This window comes from Nicotiana tabacum, chromosome 1 (assembly GCF_000715075.1).
Source record: "Nicotiana tabacum cultivar K326 chromosome 1, ASM71507v2, whole genome shotgun sequence".
NCBI classification, from domain to species: Eukaryota; Viridiplantae; Streptophyta; class Magnoliopsida; order Solanales; family Solanaceae; genus Nicotiana; species Nicotiana tabacum.
The window spans coordinates 58,122,174-58,137,128 of NC_134080.1; the positions used below are offsets into that span (position 1 = coordinate 58,122,174).

The 14,955-nt window shown below is 39.9% G+C and overlaps 1 protein-coding gene across 2 annotated transcripts; it reads left to right on the forward strand.

Annotated features, from left to right (window-relative positions):
• Positions 1–3,039: 3,039 nt before the first annotated feature.
• Positions 3,040–14,228, forward strand: LOC142180003 (uncharacterized). Of its 2 annotated transcripts, none has more exons than XR_012708326.1 (2): positions 3,040–3,572; positions 14,078–14,228. XR_012708326.1 is itself a non-coding variant. In XM_075250920.1 (2 exons), exon 2 carries the CDS (start codon positions 11,915–11,917, stop codon positions 13,802–13,804), a length of 1,890 nt encoding a protein of 629 aa, XP_075107021.1. In that variant the 5' UTR covers positions 3,040–3,572; positions 11,843–11,914; the 3' UTR covers positions 13,805–14,070. The 2 variants fall into 2 exon arrangements, 1 of the variants encoding a protein (XP_075107021.1); XM_075250920.1 differs by lacking the exon at positions 14,078–14,228 and adding an exon at positions 11,843–14,070.
• The last annotated feature ends 727 nt before the right edge of the window (positions 14,229–14,955 follow it).

The window sequence follows — 14,955 nt, forward strand, 5'->3', positions numbered from 1 at the left end:
ATCAAATCGACTTCGACCAGCCATGGTGGCTAATGTTTTTAAATTAAAAACTCTTGGAAGTTGAAAAGGTTGAGTCCCACGTGGCTAACCATCTCGGCAAAGATTTGAAAAAGCCAATGTACCCCAAATGCTCTGAAATTGAAGTTGGAAGAAAGAAACCAGAAATGAAAGGCCTACGAGGGAAAAATAAAGTTGGAAAAGGTTAAGTCCCACGCGACTAGCCGTTGCAGCAAAGTTTGAGGAGCCAAAAGTTCCCCGATGCTCCAAAGTTTAAAGAAAAAAAGGAAAAAAAAGAAAAAAGAAAAAAAAAGAAAGAGAAAAAGAAAAAGAAGTCAGAAAGGAAAGGCCTACGAAGGAAAAATAAAGTCGATAAGGTTGAGTCCCACCGACCAATCATCATTACAAAGTCTGAAAAAAACAGAGGTTCTCCAGGGCAGAAATGCAATCGGTCCTCAGGAAACAACCAGTTGCAGAAGAAAGGGGCCGAGATCAAGCGATTGAAATAATCAAGGCCACAAAACCAATTATCATTTCAAACTGACAAATTGTTCTTTGTTTGAACACAGGAAACAGGTGTAATTCAAAGCAACCTTGCAAGAAGCAGGTGCAACCAAAAAGAAACTGCGCAAGGGGCTAGAAACAGCTTTGCAGCAACAATCCAAAAAGGGAAGTCCCCTCTAAAATTCTTTCCCGCATTTACTCATTCTATGAAATAAGAAAAAAATAATAAAAAAAGGGAGAAGAAAAATGATGAAAATGAAAAAAAAAATCAAAATCATGGTAGCCTAGGGTCCCCAATCTCTAGCTACGTTTTTCCAACATAGGGTCCTATTCCCTAGTCGCTGTTAGCATAACCTGGTAGTCTTTTCCAGTATAGGGTCTCACTCCCTAGTTGATCCCCAGAATAACCTGAAGACCTTTCCGGCATAACCCGATGACCTTCCTGGCATAAACCGTGGACCTCCCCCGCATAACCCGAGGACTTTTTTCCGGCATAACCCGATAATTTTTCTGGCATAACCCGTGAATCTCCCCGGCATAACCCGAGGACCTTTTCCGGCATAACCCTATGACTTTCCCAGCATAACCCGTGGACCTCCCTGGCATAACCCGAAGACCTTTTCCGGCATAAACCAATGACTTTTCGGCATAACCCGCGGGCCTCCCCGGCATAATCCGAGGACCTTTTCCCGGCATAACCCGTGGACCTCTACGACATAACCCGAGGACCTTTTCCGGCATAACCCGATGACTTTCCTGGCATAACCCGTGGACCTCCCCGACATAACCCGATGACCTTTTCCGGCATAACCTGAGAACCTTTTCCGGCATAACCCGATGACTTTCCTGGCATAACCCGTGGACCTCCCCATCATAACCCGAGGACCTTTTCCGGCATAACCTGATGACCTCCCCGGCATAACCCAATCACCTTTTCCAACATAACCCAATGACTTTCCCGGCATAACCTAAGGACCTTTTCCGGCATAACCCGCGGACCTCCCCGGCATAACCCGAGGACCTTTTTCGGCATAACCCGATGACTTTCCCGGCATAACCCGTGGACCTCCACGGTATAACCCGAGGAACTTTTCCGGCATAGCCCGTGGACCTCCACGGCATAACCCGAGAACCTTTTCCGGCATAACTCGGGGACCTTTCCGGCATAACCGGTCATTTGTCCAACATAACCTGGTAATCTTCCCAACTTGGAGCCTCTGATACCCGCTTGATTTCATTTTAGATATAGGGTTCTCACTCCTTAATATCTTTTTCTCAGGGATATATAATCCCGATTTTATTGCTTTCAATAAAGAAATATTTTAGATTTTGTTACAATAACTCACGAAATTGTCCTAGTGAAAACTGGGGCAGAAAAATTTTGTTCGTTTGTTTGTTTTGGTGTCTGAGTAGGTTATACCTCATGACACAGGGTTCGAGATAACCAAAAGAAGAAGTCTCAATCCAGAATAAAAGAAAATAAAGAACAAGAAAAGAAGTGAACTTCAAGTGTAGAAGTGGAGAAAAGATGCGGACTGCTCAAGATACGATTGAAGTTGCGAGATTTGCATGTCTCGCCTTCATCCGAAAAGCTGAAGAAGAACGAACCAGTGTTTGCAGCTAACGAGCATCAAGATTCATATCAGAGTCTGTAGGAAGAACCAGCCAAGACTCAAAATCAAGCTTCAGAAGGTTTATAGATAGGAATCTTGTAGCTCGTAGTTGATAGGCTTAACTAGTTTAGCTTTTTATTTTTTATTTTGGTGTAATAAGGAGCTGAGCAAGCATAAACAACAGCAACAGTAGTGAAATCACAGTTTCTCGGTAGTCCCAGCTACCAAAACTTTCAGAACTACACCGACCTGATTCCTTTATAGCCAAGGATATGTAGGCAACCTCTGAAACAAGGTTCAGTCAAGCTTTTTCAAAATGCTTCCAAATGGAGTTTCAAATTGGCAAAAATTGCTCGTAATTGCTCATTTTATCTTTGCCCGAAAACTCTTCATGTTTTCGAGCAAAGAGTGGCGGCTGTGAGCACCTAATTTTTGCCCTACATGAAAATAACTCCTAAAAATAGACCAAAAATAAATTTTAAGAGATTTTAGAAGTTTTTTCTTTATTTAGTTGTATTCCATGCATTTTGAATATTTTAAAATCATAAAAAAAATCATAAAAATTGTCACGTTTTAATTTCATGCCATCTTAGGTTTAATTTGCACTTTAGGAATTAATTACTTATTAATTTGTGGAATTAATACATGAAATTCATAAAAAAAATTAATAATTTTTAAATGCATTTTTATTAGTTAATTTAGTCAATTATTAGATAAATCATTAAATAAGTTAATTTTGCAATTTTTAGCTTTACATATTAGGTTAATTTATTAGTGGCTAAGCAAAAAAAGAGGCTGCCTAGTCTTAATGAATTTGGGCCTGTCTAAGCCCATTTTCGGTCAACCTAATCCAAACCCATAACCCATTTGGCCCATAGCCATTACCCCAAAAATCAGATTTTCCCTAACCTAAAAATGGGAGACCTAGATAACCATCAGGACCCCATCCCATAGCGGAGAGCGCCGTTTACTCTAAGAAAAAAAAGACCAGAGACCTTCTCTCCCATTTTCTTCTTGGTTCTCACCATCAACTCAGATGAACGACCCTCCCATGTGGTGAATAATAGACCCTTTCCTCAAAGAACGAAGCAACCAGCGACTCCCTTCACTCTCTCTCTCTCTCTCCCTCATACACACACACACGAAAAAACACAAAAATCTGAAGTTCAGTGATGAAAATTGGATTCTAGATCTGGAATATGATAGCTTCGAAATAAAAGGAAGAACAGAGGATAAAGAGAAATTTCTGAATTGTTTGAAGTTGTTGTCTTCTTCTTTTGCAATAATGTCTGCTTGAAATTTTGTTGTTGCTTGTTGCTGAGTCTGCTAACCTCCGCCTCTCTGGCCCTTTATTCGGCATTTATAAAAGTTGTTTACTGCAATCAACTATTGCTGAGCTTCACTCTGTTTGTCTTCGTCCATTGTTTGGCATTTCTAGAGTGACTACAGTGCAATCAGGTACTTGTTTATGAACTTGAGTTTTTTATTTGAAAGAAATGATGTAATTCCTTTGTTTTTTCTTTCATGAAATCTAAATATGCTACTGTTTATATGTTGAATACATATCCTACTCTTTTTTTATCTGTTTAGCTTTGAATTCTGTTCACTTGGTGAGAGCGTGTGAATTCGAATTGATTAATTTCGGGTTTGTGAAGCAATAAAATTCCACAATTTGCCTAGATGTAGATAGTGTTTTCTTTTTATTTTCATTTATAAATTTTCCTCTACGGTTTGCAACAGTCAACTACACTCTTGAGCTCAGACCTGATGTCATTTAGTTCATTTTATTGAGCTATGACTTGTTTTCCTCCTTGGTTTTGTTAGCTTAAGCACTTTAGAACCTCAACTTTGTAATTTAGGTAATCAATAGAACCTCATATTATTTTTTAAGGGCACTCTAAACAGCAATCGCTTCTGCCACTTTAATGTTTTGAGTTCCCGGAGTTAATTTATAATTTTTAAAATCTGATCAATCTTGTATTAATGCTTGTAGAAGTTTGCAATTATTTCCATTTGTTATGTTGATGTATGAAAATCATGTGGAAAGGCTAGTCAAGTGTAGTTATACGCATTTCTAAATTCAATTTAGGCCCATTTGGTAGTCCATGGCCTCACAATAATCTCAAACTTAGAAAGAAATAATTACAAACATCGTAGTTTGCTTTAGGCACGCAATTAAATCATTACAACTACGGATACGATTTCCGTGGCGTAGTTGTGATGCCTAATTTCAAATTAGATTTAAATAGGAGCATCCTTAGCTTGCTTTAGTGAAATACAAATCCTTTAAAAATAAATCGAGGCGTGCCATTCACAATTGAATCACCTAATCTATGGCCCTCACATTAATATTATAACTTAGTGTAGAAAATATTTTGAACATTTGTAGTTTGCTTTAAGCGCATTCATAATAAAATCATCATAGCTACGGGTACGGTTCCTTGTGATACCTAATTTCCAAATCCGGGGGTACATTTATGTGGCCCGGCTACAACTTCTAATAAAATAATTAAAAGCGATTATAAAGTTAAAAATGCACAATAGGTTTAAAATATGTAGTAAATCAGATAATAGGCCAATTGATAATAGTTAAAGCAGTCGTGCTAGAACCACGGAATCCGGGAATGCCTAACACCTTCTCCCGAGTTAACATAATTCCTTACTTAGAATTTCTGATTCGCGGACTTTTAAAATAAAGTCAAAATTTCCTCAATTTGGGATTTTAAAATAAACCGGTGACTTGGGATACCAAATAAACTATTCCAAGTGGCGACTCTAATTAAATAAATAATCTCATTTCGAATAATGTCACTTTAAATTAGAAAAACTCTCTTATATCCCCTTTCGGGCGGTAAAAAAGGAAAGAAATCATACATAGCTGGAGTATAACAAATAAGGAAAGACTTCAAACAGTGCAAGTATAGAACAGGTAATTAGGGCTAGGTTCAAAAAAATTCTAATTAAGGAAATAATCAGCAAGAATCAAGTAACAATGCAGACAAGGTAAGGGAAGTTAATTAAGGCAAGAAAATCAATCAAATTGAGTAGAAAGGTAAGAATCGAAGGTTTAAGGGAAAGTGTTCAAATCAACCCAAGAAATAAGGAATTCAAAAAATTACATAGCTCAATCAAAGAGAAAGTCATGGAAAGAGTCGGCATGTTTAGCATATAAATAGATAGGGTAAAACATGGATAGTCAAGAATCGACACATAACCCTAGCAAAAATAAAAGTTAAACAATATTGATTCGATGAGAAAGTTGCAAGTGTTGATGCGAACGGTCGAGATGAACACAAGCACATGGAATCAGTGAAAGTTTAGACTAAGAAACTCAGTAGAAGCATGTCAAGGCAAGACAGGCACGAGAAATCACAAAAACTCAAAACGAGAACTAGTCAGTCATGCTAATACTCAAAAAACCAAACGAAGAACCCTAAAAATTAGGGCTTTCAACATAGGCGAGTTAAGGTTGTAGTAGTCTCATAGAATCAGTCAAAATATGTGAGAAACAAAAGTTTAAACACAAAGAATCATTTAAACAAAGTTTTAAAAAGAAATTCTGAAAACCCTAGTTTTAGAAAAGGTGAAGAAACACTTGAAATCATATGATTCTTGTAAAGAATCTCAAAGATAATGTAAAATACTCAAGAAACAAACTCAAATCGTCCTAGATATGTACAGATTTAGGAGGTATAAAAAATAAATTAGGGTTTCGAAAGAGACCCATACAGAGATGAAGAAACCTCTCTAGAAACCCATAGATCGTAGCAAATATAGAACGATTTTACTTGGAATCATACTAGAATAGCCAGGAACAGGCAAGAGATGAACCCTAGATGCAAGTTGGCATGGCCCCGGTCCCTTGAGGGCCTTAGAGAAGGCAAGAATGACATGAGAGAAGCCATTGGAGGCCTGAGAGAGGATGAGAGGTCACCGGAAATGGCCAGAGATGGGAGGTCAGCGTTTGAAGATTAGAGTTTAGATTGGGAGTGTTTTGAGAGCAGAGAGGATTTTAGGGCGGCGGAGGAGGTGGTGAAATGAATTAGGTTTGGGGGGTATAGGCTAGTTTAATTAGGAAAGGGTGAATCTGAGCCGTTGATCTCGGAGATCAACGGCCAAGATTAAGGGGGCCTGGGTCGGGTAATTTAATTAGAAATTGGGATGTATATTGGGATTGGATTGGGTTGAATTTAGTCTCAAATTGAAATAAATTTTGCAAAGTTTTAAATAGCCACTTTCAGTACTATACTATTTATAAAAAATAATAAAATGATTTCTAAAAATACTTCGTGTACTGAAAATGATAAAAAATAATTGTTTAATATTTTAAAAATATAAAAGACCTTTTTATGCATTAATAACGTAATTGTACATTAATAGGGCTATATTACAATTATATGCAAATTGGCTTAGAAAAATATAAATGCAATTATAAAAATGCATAAAAAATATTTAAGCAATATTTTGGCATAAATATAGGATTTAGATGGCTAAATTACCACAAAAATAATTTGAAGGATAATTATTGGAAATTTATAAGTAAAAGGGAAAGAAATAAATCAATTTAAAGTCTTTAAAAATTATAGAAATTTTATAAAAAGCTTGGGCATGCTTGTATATGCAATTTTGAAAGTATATATGTGTTTTAAAAAATATATAGGAAACAATTGGGTATCAACAGCTGCCCATCTTTACCCGGGAAGGATGAAAGAGTTTTCGGTAAAGAAATAATGGCCAATTTTGACCAGGCAAGATGCTTTAAAAAATAGAGGCCGGACTCCGGTCTTCGAGTTACCTACATATCCCCGATTTTACAGGAATCAGTCCATGTGTAGTCCTGGATTCATCGGCGGAATATGCCGATGAAATCATTGCAAGAACGGACACGAGGTGCCCAAGCGGCTATGGTGAGCGGTTAAGGTCCGAGACAGTTGAATGAACTGAAGCAAGAGCGCTCCTTCTAGGATAGTGGTTGCTTACTGGTTACCTGCAGATAAACGATGCTACAAACATGTATTTGCGAAAATTTAAACATGATGCAGATTCCCTTTGGACCATGAAGGTTGTCTTTCGACGGTTAAAGATGACGTCTTTGGACCATGACGTCTTGGGCCATAAATTGTTTAGTGAGGGATTCATAGGCCATGAAATGATGTTCTCGGGCCATGACAAATGGTTCCTCCGAACCATGACGCCTTTGAATAATGATATGCAAATTTGAGGGATCCTCATGCCATGGCATGGTGTCTTCTGGCTATGAGGATGATACCTTTAGACTATGATGCCTTTGGATATATTGGCGATATTTCAACCCATGATATGCAATAACATGATATTAACAGGATAGGGCTTAGTCTTGTTGAATAAAGGGTAGAGCTTAGCCCGATCAAAAAGCGGATAAAAAATAAAGCAATATTTGTGGGAAAAGGGATAGTTCTTAGTCCCATGCGAATGTGGAGGCATGGATTAACCTCATGCAGATATGGAGGCAATGATTAGCCTCATGCAGGTGTGGAGGAAGGGATTAGTCTCATGCGGATATAGAGGCAGGGATTATCCTCATACAAGATAGGGAGGCAGGGATTAGCCTCATGCAGGTAGGGAGGCAAGGATTAGCCTCATGCAAACATGGAGGCGAGGATTAGCGTCATGCAGATATGGAGGCAAGGATTAGCGTCATGCAAATATGGAGGCAAGGATTAGCCTCATGCGAATATGGAGGCAAGGATTAGCCTCATACAAATAGGGAGGTAGGGATTAGCCTCATGCAGATATGGAGGCAAGGATTAGCCTCATGCAAATATGGAGGAAAGGATTAGCCTCATGCAAATAGGGAGACAGGGATTAGCCTCATGTAGATATGGAGGCAAGGATTAGCCTCATGTAAATATGGAGGCGAGGATTAGCCTCATGCAAATAGGGAGGCAAGGATTAGCCTCATGAAAAGAGTGAATAGCAAATAGGAGTAGTGTATGTCTTAGCTGGAGATATATTCGGTGTTTGGTGGCCTATTTGATAGTGATTTTGCTTTGTGTATATATGTTTGCGAATGCTATCGCTACGCCAGATGTGCCTGCGTTTAAAGAAAAATTGTAAGTTTTGTGAGGGGGAGGTTGGTTCGCGCCTTTGTCCGCTGGCCTTGCTTTGGTTCGTTCTGGAGGCCTCGTTTGAGTTGCCCTGGGTAACACCTGACTGTTACAAAAAATAGAGTTTTTGAAAATATGCAATTATTGATAAAAAATAGAGTTATTTTAGAAACATATTGAAATATCAAGTAGTTTTAGATGAACTAGTGACTATAACACATTTCAGAGACATTGCAGCTTTCTTATGGAATTTTGAGGGTCCTCCTTAAAATTCTGCCCCAATTTGGTAGATGACCTTTTAACCGTTAGTAGATTATAGGACTTGCCGAACCTTCTTCGGAATTTTGAGAATCCTTCTCAAAATTCTACCCCAGTTTCTTAACCAATTTCTGACTTCCTAGCATGCGATGGCATTGGCTGGACTTGCTCCAAAATTTTGAGGGTCCTCCTCAAAATTCTGCCCCAATTTCTAATCTTGGGGGGGAATGGAAATTTTATTATGATATAACCGAACCCACAAGGTTGCCTACGTATCCCCTCTGAAACGAGAATCAGGTCAAGTGTAGTTCAATAACATCAAATGAGGAAATGTAAACAATCTAAGCATAGTATCTATTGACTGCATCTGAATTAATTGGTTTTGGCTAGATTTCTCCATCCATTTCTGCATTTATGAGTGCTCCTCCTGTCAGCACCCTATGAACCATATACGGACCTTGCTAGTTGGGAGAGAATTTCCCTTTGGCTTCATCTTGATGTGGGAAGATCTTCTTCAGCACCAACTGACCTGGTGCAAATTGCCTTGGTTTGATCCTTTTGTTGAAAGCTCTGGACATTCTACTTTGATAAAGTTGGCCGTGACATACTGCGTTCATCCTTTTTTCATTGATATAGGCCAATTGTTCATAGCGACTCCTTGTGAGCACGTGATTTTTGATTCACGGAAAACTACTCCAAAAGAAATCAAAAAATAAAACAAATTTCATCTGTGTACAATTTTTGAGAATTTGTGGGACATTTTGGTAAATATTCTGTCCGTATATGTTTACCTTTGATGAGATTAATTAAAAAATACAAAAAATACATGTTGCATGCACATTCAAGATTTAATTGTAAGTCTTGGAATTAATTGAGTTATGTTTTATGGAAAAAGAAAGAAAATTACAAAATATGCAGTTTTGTTGCATTTTGGCATTTATGTGTGCCGCTGTGTAATTTTTGTTTTAATTAATTAAATATTCAACCTTGTGTGATAATTGTTGCTAAAGTTTAATAGTGGTGTAGGATAATTTTGGTTTTACAAGTTATTTTTAGAATTTTATTGATTGTTAATTAAAAGTAGAAAAAAAAAGAAAAAAAAAAGAAAAGAATTCAAAATTGAAGAGAAACTCGATTTTGGGCTCATGTTCAACCCAAGCAGATCAGGCCCAATCTATGGCTGACCCAGTCCACGGCGACCCGGTCTCACAGACGGTGAAATGACGCCGTATTAGTATCCCCATTCTGAGCCATTGATTTATTCAAATGAACGGCCCAGATCAGGCCATTCACTTACCCAAACGACGCCGTATAGGGCCATCTGATCTCAACTGTTAACCCAACCTCATCCAACGGCCTCAAAACATCCCCATATTCCCGATCCATTTAACCCCGGGCCAACCCGATCCCTTCTTAAGTGGAAACGACACCGTCTACATTAGCCAAGGAATCCTGGCCATTGATCACTCTCTATCCAACGGCCAGGATCAAGCCACCCCCTCCGTATATAAGCTCCCCAGCACACCCCACGCCCCAAACCAAACCCCACCCTTCACCATTATATACCGTCGTCCCAAACACAAACCCAAGCCCCCGTTCCAAACCCTAGCCGCCCCATACACTCTCACCCTGAACCCGGCGGCCCCGACGCCGGTGACCACCAAAATAACACCCCTGATGCACCTCACCACCCCGAACACGGATCTGCTACCCCCTTGCTTCGAATCACCCCCCATCATATCGAATCTTAATTTAAAGGTTCGAGCCCAACCCTGACCTATACCAACCCACCCCAGTTTCACACCAGTCACCACCGTGGCCTCACTCGTAACCAAACCAAGTTTGGTTTGGTTCGAATCTACCTACAAATCCTTAAGCCCAAAATCGGACTGGTTCGAACCCTAGAACACAAGAACCTTGGAATCCGGCTAGTTTAATAGAGGGTTGGGGTCTAATAGACTTTAATCAAGGTGTTCTCGGTTGAGAACACCCCGATTAAAGTTTGTTCGACCTCAAATGGGCAAACACGGTCAAATTTGGGGTCATCTGTGTCTGAACCATTCAGAGTGAGTTCCCCTCCTTCTTTTCTATTTTTGTTTGAAATATTGTTTCAATTTGTCTGCATGTTTGGTTAGTTTGTTTGGTGTTTCAAATATTTAGTTTCCAATTTGTTCTCCGTCTTCGTAAGGCCTTTTATTTAGTCGATTGTTCTTCTGTGTATGTTTGAATATGTTTTGTGATATACATGCTCGAGTTAATTAATGTCGTCAGTCATATAGATTCCCTATGTCGTGCAAAATGGTTGAAGGCAGTTAATGCCCCGTTCATGTTTGATCGACTGATTATCCTACGTCATGATTAGTATAGTTGATTAGATAAACGTCGTCGATTAGCTTTATAGGATTGAATGTTCAAATATTCTGAGTCATATAGCTTCATAGGATGGGTCGAATCATTGTCGTTCATTGGAGGCTTGACATTGTTTGAAAGTGTTTTGTAACTGCAATGCAAATGACTAGAATTCAGTCTAGGGCAGCTTTGAATTTGAACTTTCAGAAGTTCAAAATGTCCTACTGTTGCAGTAGGATAATACAGTAATAATCAGGGTTTAACAGGGGTAATTTGGGGGGTTTGAAAAGAGCAGAAAGGACTAGTTTAAGTGAGCTGACATAGGGTACTAAAAAGGACTTAAACTAATGTAATAGTGGGGAACCAAACTTGGTAGCATGGGGTTGATTAAATATTAAAGGCTGCCCATAACTTTGGGCAGAAAACACATGCTAGGGGGCTGTCAAATGGATGGGCATGGGGCATTTTTATGATTAGTTTAGAGGAGTTATGGGCAGGAAAAGGCTGAGGGGATGAAGGCAGCCTGGAGCCTGCCATTTCTGCCTATAAATGGGCTCATTTAAAACAAGAAGAAGGGCTGGACATTTAGAGGTCTTGAGAGAAAAACAAAAGAAAAAACAAGGTTGGTCTCCGATTTTGAGAGTTCAGTTTGGTATTGAGAGCATAGGCTGGGCTATTAATTTGTTAAGTCAGTGTTAAGCTTTACATAAAAGAACTTCAATCTTTCCTTGAGTAATCAGAAGCCACTGTTTTCTTTTCTTTTGCCCCTGTCTGTGTTTTCTTGGTGTTGTTGGATTTCGGCTGGATATTCCCTAGTGTCCTACTGTCGAGCATTGTTCCATTGGGTTACTGTTTGGTTTATTTCCTGGTTTTCTTTAACTCTGTCACGGGTGTCTACTACTGTTATTATTGGCTTCATTGGTTGGTGCTGTGTCGTTGCATCTGTTGTGTTGCTGCTTACACTGTTGTTGTTACTACTGCCTGGCTGCTTGTTGCTGATTTTCTTCTTCTTCTTGTCCTTGTTTCCAATCTCAGACAGTTAGTTGTTAAAGCATTCTGGCAACACACCCTTACCAAACCAGATCCAAAGGACCGGTAGCAACGAGCATGACTACTTCAGAAAATAGTACCGAGGAAGAAAGGTCGTTGAGCCAGTTGTTAAAAGAAGCGATGGAGAAGATAGAAAGGATGGGACTAGAGATGAATGCAATGCAGATAGCACTAGCCAAAGCACAAAAGAGCCTTGAGCCATTGGGAAACATGCCCGAATACCCCCACTTCGGCCCTTCAACAAGCCTCCCAAATCACCGTTGTCTTCAGGAGAGAAGCCCCCATGATTCCCAAGCTCCACCACCCCATCAACCTCTCCCAATACCAAATGTTCCCACTTTTGTGGGACCCACATCAGCCACCCTGCAAAGATCAACCAGTGAGCCATTGTTTCAGGCTCACGATAAGCAATACTATCCCCTTGAGCCCACATTCCATGCCCCAGAACCCCATACCTACAATCCGCACTTGGAGGTATCGGCAGAGATTGAAAAGCCGGTTAAAGTCCCAGAACAAGATGAGGTAATAAGGAAGTTCAAAAGCCTAGAGCAGTCCTTCAGGAACCTGCACGGATTGGGCAACCAGGTCAGCGTGGCCTACAAGGATCTATGCCCTTTCCCGGACGTCCAACTCCCGGCTGGGTTCAAAATGCCCAAGTTTGATTTATATGAAGGGCACGGTGACCCCATGGCACATTTGTGGGGCTTTTTTAGCAAAATGAGAGGGGCAGGCGGCAAAGATGAGCTACAGATAGCTTATTTCGGCCAAAGTTTGAGTGGATCGGCACTAGAATGGTATACCAGGCAGGATTCCAGCAGATGGTACACTTGGGATGACCTGGCACAGGCTTTCGCGGGTCACTTTCAATACAATCTCGAGATAGTCCCTGACCGTCTCACATTGCTGAGGACCGGAAAGAAGCATGGGGAAAGTTTTCGTGAGTACGATTTCCGCTGGAGAGAACAAGCGGCTAGAGTTGATCCTCCCATGAGAGAGGGAGAAATAGTGGACTACTTCTTGCAAACACTGTATCCAACTTACTTCGGTCACTTGGTGACGACGGTTGGAAAATCCTTCAATGAAGTAGTGAAGATAGGGGTCATGATAGAGGAGGGTCTGAGGTCTGACAAAATCCTGAATTACTCAGCGCTCAAGGCAACGACCCAGGCTATTCAGAGCGGCACGGGAGGTGCGCTGGGAAGGAGGAAGAAAGAAGAAATTGCCACGATTGAGGCAAGTAGTTGGCCCAGGTCCGGCAAACCACACTACAACCAACCCAGACCCTACAGGTCAAACTACCCATACGACCCACCACAGCACTACTATCCACCTCAAGAACCACATTTCACCGTCCATCAAGCCCAGACATACACCCAACCTCCGGTTCGCCTACAATGGCGCGCGCCAGCTCCCCACAATACATACCCACCTCCACATAATACCTACCCACCACCACAAAACACCTATCCACCGCCAAGAGCCTACAGGAACCCTCCAGGGATGGGTTTCAAGGGAAATACGGCTTCCAGAAATGAAAGACTGCAGAGGCAAAGAACCTTTACTGAGTTGGGAGAAACTTATATTGCCTTGTTCCACAAATTAAGGCAGTTGGTTTTATTAAATCCTATTGAGCCTAGATTGCCAAATCCCTTACCCCAAAATTTGGACCGATCGATAAGCTGTGGGTACTGCTCAGGGATGTTGGGGCATGATATTGAAAAATGTTGGAGATTGAAGCATGCAATACAAGATCTCATTGATGCCAACAAGATCGAGGTCCAGACGCCGGAGGCACCTAACATCAACCAGAACCCATTGCCAACACACCATGAGGCTCACATGATCGAGTTGGTATATGAGGGAGGAGGAGGATTATCTTCTAGAGAGATTATTATTGGGAGAATATTTTTGAGAGTAATACATTCTGGAAAATTTCAAGAGTGTTAGAGAGTAAAAGAGAAAGACAATTTGAACTTTCACTTGAATAATTTCCATTTTTCCTTTTCTCGAGTGTTATTCAAAATCAGTAAACTACTGCATCTTGTATCCGTCTCTCTTCTGCCTTGACTGCGATTGCACTTTGGTATTGCTGATTTTTCAATCCGTTGCTGGGTTATTCTACTGGTTGTTACTGGTATTGCGGTGTTGCTGAACCTGCTGTTGTTGTGTTATTATTGCTGCTGACTTCTCCTTCTTTTGTACTTGTACTGCCATTTCCAGGTACACATTTGTACTCTCTCGGCTTGAAGCGAAAATGAAATATTAATCAGGCTTTGTTCCTGTTGAATTCCTCCTGTTTAGATTTGTGTTTGAATAATAATTTTTCTTTCTTTGTATAAAAATGTAGTGGATTGATTAATGAGTAATGAGGTTGCATATGTATAACTTCTTCATCTAATAATGTTAGCTTAAATTAATCGAAGAATAGTTAATCTGTTTTGATATTATGGTGTGTCAATCTCATGTTCTAGTATTATTGAATAATAGAATATAGAATGAAAGCAGTTTTTCTTTGTACAAACTCGATCGCAATTTTCCATTCGCATTAGCCGTAAACTAATAACTAATAAGTTACGTTTTTCAGCATGTAATTAATTAAGAGATTTTCTTTTATTTTACAGACGAACTTAATAGAAAAAATGTAGTCACTGTAGGTTTATCCTTTTAAATAAAAATGAGACGAGCCTCGCCAAATAAAATGCACAGATTGCGGGGCCGTCACAAAATGTACGTGTTAATTACTTAGAACTCGGGATAGGCCGCTTAGCGAACTCCACGGCCTTACCCAAAATAATAATACGCTAATCGCTTTAGGCGCGCATTTTAATAAATCTTACCTTCTTAAACTCGGGTGCACATTTATGTGACTCAAATCCAAATCTCAACGGAGTTGAAATATGGCTCTAATCACGGGTACATTGATTGTGACGTGGTCCGAGATGCATGTCCACGACGTTGCAAATTCCTTTAAAAAATAAGAATGAGATGAGCCTCGTCGAATAAAAATACAAAATTGCGGGCAGTAAATATTTGCTTTAAAATTGCTTAGACTTCGGGATGGACCGTTTAGCAAAATTCCACGGCCCTACCCAAAGTAG